Below are 7076 nucleotides of genomic sequence, written 5' to 3' on the forward strand. Positions count from 1 at the left end.
TGTAAGAGTAGTGTTTTCATACTCTCGCAACAAAGTTGCTAAAGAGAGTATTATAGTTTTGTTCACATAACGGTTGCTTGTAAGTCCTAAAACTAAAAGAGTCAGATATAGGGTTATGTATACCAAAGTGATCAGGGTGGCGAGTAGAGTTGAAATCCGGTTGTCTGTCTGTCCGTCCGTCCGTCTGTCCGTCCGTCCGTGCAAGCTGTAACTTGAGTAAAAATTGAGATATCATGATGAAACTTGGTAAACGTATTTCTTGGCCCCCTACTAACTTTTTTGTACATATCTCGAAAACTACTATAGCTATGTCAACCACACTGTACAGAGTCGTTTTTTTTAGGCATTTCCATATACAGTTCAAAAATGGAAGAAATCGGATAATAACCACGCCCACCTCCCATACAAGGGTTATGTTGAAAATCACTAAAAGTGCGTTAACCGACTAACAAAAAACGTCAGAAACACTAAATTTTACGGAAGAAATAGCAGAAGGAAGCTGCATGCAGGCTTTGTTTTACAATAGGCGTGGCGTCACCTCAGGAAGTACTCGACCGATTTCAATGAAATTCGGTATATAATATTTTCTTAACACCCTGATGACATGCACCAAATATGGGTGAAATCGTTTCGCAACCACGCCTGAAATCTCGATTATTACTTTATCATGCGAGAGTATAAAATGTTCGGTGACACCCGAAATTAGCCCTTTCTTGCTTGTTCTATTTACTTCGATGTCAGACTAGACTGTTTTGGTATACTTACTGACGGTATACAAACTGCTTCACTGTTGGGTATTTTTACATCCATGTCATATTTGTTTGTAATACTTATGTACAGGAGCTAGGTTAGGTATCCATAACGTTATCCACTACAGCGGGTATACAATGATCTCATATTATTTTCAAGCCAATAGAGGTGTTCTTTGAAAAGTGTAATGTGATTTCAAGTGATTATGACGCACATAGCTCTCTTGGCTGGCAAATGCTATCGTCTTACAATTAATCAAATCCACGAAGAAAACGGTGCAAATAACCCAAATATTTCGTTTACAGTGTTTTGGTTTTTAAAAATGTTTATCGCAGGCTTTGTATTATTTGACTATGGAACCATATATCGGTCCAAAACTTAATTTTATCATTAATTTTTGAATGGAACCAATGTATGGATTCGATTGTGACCATATGCAAAAACTCACTCATTTCGGTTATATTTGGATATTATTATTATATTATATAAATGTATAACCATCTCAATAACTTTCGATTTTTCAAGTAAGCGTTATGTGAACAAAGCCATTGTACTCAATGCAAGATGGGGCGCCAGAAAAAAAAAAAAAACATATGTATCTGTTATCTAGTAGGCTGCTGTGGTTGAATGTACTCAACAAATATTCGCGCTATACATATTTAGGAGAGCACTCGCCATTAACAAGTTAAGTATCAGTGCGCTTGTGTTTAATGAAATCGTTTGTAAACAAGATATAATACAATTTTTATTTCCATATGTTTTTACTCCAAATATTTGTGGCACAATCCTTTTTCTAATTATTAGCTGGGGAAGTTCATTACCAATTGGATGGATATAATTCTTATGCATAATTTAGTCTCCATTATGGAAACAGACCAGTTTGAAATGAAAGAAAATTTACTATTTTTTGACATAAATTTCATCTTGATTATCAACAAACTAAGAATGCCAATGTCAGTAGGTAAGTACATTGAAATGGTTTGTAACAATTCTATGCTCGAACTGGATAACAACACTACATTACATTCATTCATTCATTCGAATCCATTATGTTCGAGAAGAGACGCAGGATTTCGATTTTATTTGCTACTAAATGCTCAAATCCTTTTGTGATAACGGAATCACTATAACGTCCTTATTCAAGTACTTATATATTGCTCTTCATATATTTACTTGCTTAGAATTAACATACCGAGAAGGAGTTCGTGTATGAGCATTGTGACTTTCAAATATACATAATTCTTTGATAATTTTTTGTCATTCTCGAGTAGTGCCATTCGTATTTAGTACATCCGCACGCTACTCTTCTACTACTTCCAGCTGCACAAAATTCACGGACCAAGTCAATACGAGAGACATGTCAATACCATAACCAAAAACTGCGTATAATTACGAGCTGCCAAATGCTGTTTGGAATTTGGTGTGAAACAGCAAATCCTTTGTTTTATTGTATATTTAAATAGAGCGCAATGCCTACGTTTTATAGTTCTTCGTATAATACTTATTTTTCTCTTGTTTCAAGTACTTTGGCTCCCATTTATGCCATTCACTTTGGTTATTGCTAACTCATTGTTATCCGGCGTTCAGCCGTCATTGTGTCCGTTGAGAGGGAAAAGGCCTTTTTCCTTGCTCGCCAAATGGTGAGCCGTTAACAGTCTTATTACTATGCGTTCACATGCACATTCACCCAAACACACCAACACCCCAGCATTCCATCACTAATGTAATTGTGTGATTTCTAGGCTGTCTGGCTGAGGGAGTAGCCCAAGCATGTACTCAGTGGGCCACTACCTTGGTTAAGGCGCAAGCGGAAATGGCCGTTGTTGGTGGTCGTAATTTAATTGTGTTGTGGTCAATCGTTGAAAATCATACCAAATTGCTTGATTCTGATTTGATTTGCGTAGATTACAATCTGTGCCCGTTCGCATATTAAATAGATTAGAGAGCGTAGATACTCAACATGCCGGGTTCAACGATCAATCCACAACAGTGCGGACTGAGCAGTAGTTGATGACTGCCCCTCTTACTTGCACGAAAGCTGATCCTTTAGCCAGTTGGTTGGGGTTGGTGGGTTGGTGAACTGGTTGACTGAATAAGCACTGTGAAATAGTTGCTTAAACGGTGGGCGACAATGAGCTTAACAGATTGACAGTAATGCGGTGGATTTACAAACCCAGTTTTCACACTATGTAGTCGGTAGTTGAATTCATTTGAAGACAAAGGAACGTTTTTGCAATGTACGCTAGCAGGCTCATTTACATATACAAATTTTGTGTGCTGTTAAAAGGAGTAAGCAATGATTATTACTTGATACTAATTTGGGTTTTATTACAGTACTTATAACTACGTAAGTTTCTTAGTTGCAAGAATGGAGAAAGTCAATAATTTTTCATTGAGTCTTTCAATAAAATGTCTTTTACATTGTCTAGATAGAAAAATAAAGAGTTATAAATTTAAGATATAAATGCATTTCTTCCACTCTAATATATTTTTACTCGTAGAATAAAGGGTATCTACTAAGTATACTCACTTGGGAATTTGAAAATATTAATTTTCGTTATTGCGTGTATCGAATATATATATGTATATATACATATATAGCTGTCTCTTATACACATCTCCAAGTATCCTCTGGGTAGCCTAAGAACATCCGGTTGAAGGTGAGCTAAAGTGAGAAGGCGAAACATTCCCTGCATAGTATTGTGCGCTGGGTTTGGGACCCGCCACGTAAACAAACCACCCCAATGAAAACGCAACAACAAGAATCGGCCTGCGTTATTCTCAAGCTAGCGAATATAGAGTATTCACTTTGAAAAATAAAATTAAAAACAAGGTCGAAACTTGAAAAGGGTAAATATATATTTATTTTTATTATTATGCTGCATTTGGTCTGTACCCCTGGAACTCTTTCACTTCAACCAACTGAAAGGTGGTGCTTTTCATTTATGCTCTGATTGTTTTATTGGGATATCTCACTGCCTATTTATTTTATCATGTACAAAGACACTTGTATATATTTTTACATATTCTGTTTTGGAGTACTAAAATGGTAAAATTTGCCTTAACCTTTTCGAAGCGTTTTCTTGGAAATAAATTACAAATAGTAATTTACTTTAAACTATTTGTCTATGCCATACTCATAGTTGCAAACAGGAAAACTCTTAAGCAGAGGAGTGTACCACAACATAGATAACTTGATACGAGTCTCTTTGGTTCGAGAGAGAGCTGTCAAAGCTCGCATTTTTTATAACATTTGCCAATGATGACACGGCTGAAAAATATTAGACTGGGCATTTTATAAACAACTTTTGGGTATTTTGCAGTTTCCACATTACCGTTACCGATATTATTTTTGGATACTCGGTTCCCCAGTAGGTCTTTATCAATTATATACATATATAAATAATTTTACAAACTACTGACATCTAATTTTACAAAACTTCAAAAATGCACTAATTTTGGCAGTTCGTTTTAGCGCTGCTCTTCTGGCAACCCGCCTTTTTCACTAACTGCTGGTTGCCAGCTTAGAAAACAGATCAGGGTTCGCTGCCAACTGACAAGCGAGAGAGCAAGAAAAGAGATTCTGATCAATTTATCTATGCCACTATAACGTTTAATAGCATTTGTGTCGATACCACAAATTTGTAGAACATAGTCTATTTATTAGGTCCTGGGCAGATATTTATAATTATCTTATTTTGAATAAACTCATTGACATACCCTTTTGGCTCTTAATGCTAACCTTCGGCATCACTATTTATATAAAAGGAGGGTTTCAAAGTAACCAGGACTTTTTGAATCTAGTGCGTTAGAGCATGAGCTTCGAACAAAGAGCCAACATTAAATTTTGTTCAACGTGGTTTCCAAAGTGGTCGTGCGGACATAAATTACGATCAATATGTGGGCCAATCAAAATCCATAGATTGTTATTTGAGGTAATGCACCGCGACCTAAGGTCTATTGGGCCCTCCATGATCACCGGAAATTCCATCGAAGCTGTGCGTGAATTCATCAAATATCAGCCGAAATCATCATTGAAATTCATGGAAATGGAATTGAACATCTCCAAAACATCGATTTATCGCTTTTTGACCAAACATTTGAGCTCACGAAAGGAGTGTGTTCCGCACAAATTGACTGGCACATTTAACCATTAACCACTCCCCGTATTCACCTGATATTGCACCGTGCGACTTCTTTTCGAAAAAATGCATTAGAGGTCATTCAAAAAGCTTGCACCGGCATACTGGTGGTCATACCGGCCAACGAGCTAAAACACTCGTTCGACATGCTTTTGGACCGTGCAAAAAGCTGTATTGAAGCAGAAGGGAACTATTTTGAATAAAATAAATTGATTTTGCCAAAAAACCATTTGTTATGCTTTTTTTAAGTCCTGTTTACTTTGGAACGCTCCTTGTAATTTCGTTGCTCGTAAGATAATAGTTTAATTCACTTATCGAGGTAGATATGGTGTTATGTACACATAAATGATTTGAATGTCTGTTAGTCCGTCCGTGCAAACGATAACTTGGGTAAACGTTTAGATATCTTCATTAAACTAAGTACCAAATATTCTTGAAGAATCTATAAAGTGCTATAACTAGGTTCAAAATTGAGATAGAAATGCTTTGGTACAATGTATCGAAGTGGTAGGACCATCTCTAGGCTGAACGTAGGTTTAACGAACCTATCTCATAAATAATTACAAGATTGGTTGAGCTTGCTGAAAGAAAGTCGTTTTAGCCCTACTGGACAATGGGCGTGGCACCGACCGCCTTTGGGGGAAATCCAATGACAAATTTCAACCAAAATTCAAAATTCGCATTTCACGTTGTAGAACGTGAAACTTTCCAATTACAGTGTAATCCGGTTATAATGGACTCCACGGGACCATGTCAAATTGTCCATTATAACCGAGTGTCCATCTAATCAGAATATAAAATTTTTAAATCAAAAAGTAAATTCAATGTGTTTTTTTGTTAAAGCAATAAAGTTTATGAATAAAAATACAAAATTAAGAAAATAATAAGTTTAATTAAGTCTTTTGAAAAAAGTCAGGGATTTGCTTTTGGGTGAATGCCTTTTTGGCAAAATCTTTTTGTAGTTTGATTTCGAGTTTATTGAGCAAATTGATTGCATCTGAACTATTCTCTTTTTGTTGAAAATATAGCTTCAGTTTCCTAGAATAATTCATAGCGTCTTCTATTTTTATTATAGTTTCGGGCTGTGCTAAATTTTCATCCCCGGATTCTTCTTCAAGCAGCTCAGGCAGAAAGTCTTGAATTAAGTCATTGTCTGAGTGTTCTTCTGTGGCTATAATATTCTCGTCAATCCTTGAATATTCATCAAACTTGCTTAAAACCATTGCGTTATTAATTTTGATAATTTTGCCTAAAGGTTCATCGTCCTCCGGTTCGAAATCTAATCCATCACGAATGTCTTTTACCAGACCAGCATGTCGAAAACAGTTTCTTATGGTTTCCTTAGAGACACTTTCCCATGCAATACTTAACATATTGACAGCATTTAAAAGACTCATAGCTTTTTTCGCGTTTGCTTCTTCAGGAAGGTCCATAATTTTCATCAGAAGCTGCTTTCTATAAGATTGTTTCAAGCTATTAATGACGCCTTGATCCATAGGCTGAAGAGCCGATTTAGTATTAGGCGGAAGAAAATGTAGTTTAATGTTGTGAAGATGAACTTGAGGATGAGCAGGGCAATTATCTACTATTAGCAAAATTTTAGTATTGGCTTTTATAAGTTCACAATCCCATTTCTTTAAATAGTCAGTAAAGGTCTGAGAAGTCATCCAGGATTTGTTGTTAGCACAATAATCTACCGGCAACGTTTTAATGTTTTTAAAGCATCTGGGGTTGTTGTATTTTCCTGAAAGCAGACATTGTTCAGAAACAGCGGATTGTATTAAATTGTATTTAAAACTTACTAATAACCAATAATTTCCGTTTTACCGTGCCCGATGCATTAGCACAAATCATGGCAGTTATTCTTTCTTTAGGCATTTTTCCACCACTGCATGTTTCACCATTGATCTTATGTGTTTTGTCAGGCCGCATCTTATATAAAATTCCCGTTTCGTCCGCGTTAAAAATGTTGCCCATAGAATAATTGTTACTTATTGTAGGCCAGGTTTGTAATAGCCAGTCATTTGTAACACTTTGGTCCACAGAAGCCGATTCACCACAAACCGAAGCAAATACTATGCCTCTTTTTAAATCTGTCTAGCCATCCTGAACTGCATTTAAAATTATCACCGACAGCTTCTCCTAATCCATTGGCTTTCATCATTAGCATTGGACCACTTACTG

General features: G+C 36.1%; 1 protein-coding gene across 1 annotated transcript; it reads right to left on the reverse strand.

The window, feature by feature from the left end:
• Window positions 1-5785: 5785 nt before the first annotated feature.
• On the reverse strand, window positions 5786-6869 carry LOC108973013 (tigger transposable element-derived protein 6-like). The gene is made up of 2 exons (XM_018940002.1): window positions 6695-6869; window positions 5786-6636 (listed from the first exon to the last, which is right to left on the reverse strand). The coding sequence occupies exons 1-2, from the start codon at window positions 6867-6869 to the stop codon at window positions 5786-5788; spliced, it is 1026 nt and encodes a 341-aa protein (XP_018795547.1).
• Between the last annotated feature and the right edge of the window lie 207 nt (window positions 6870-7076).

Source organism: Bactrocera latifrons, unplaced genomic scaffold, assembly GCF_001853355.1.
Source record: "Bactrocera latifrons isolate USDA-ARS-PBARC rearing strain unplaced genomic scaffold, ASM185335v1 scaffold_45, whole genome shotgun sequence".
NCBI lineage: Eukaryota > Metazoa > Arthropoda > Insecta > Diptera > Tephritidae > Bactrocera > Bactrocera latifrons.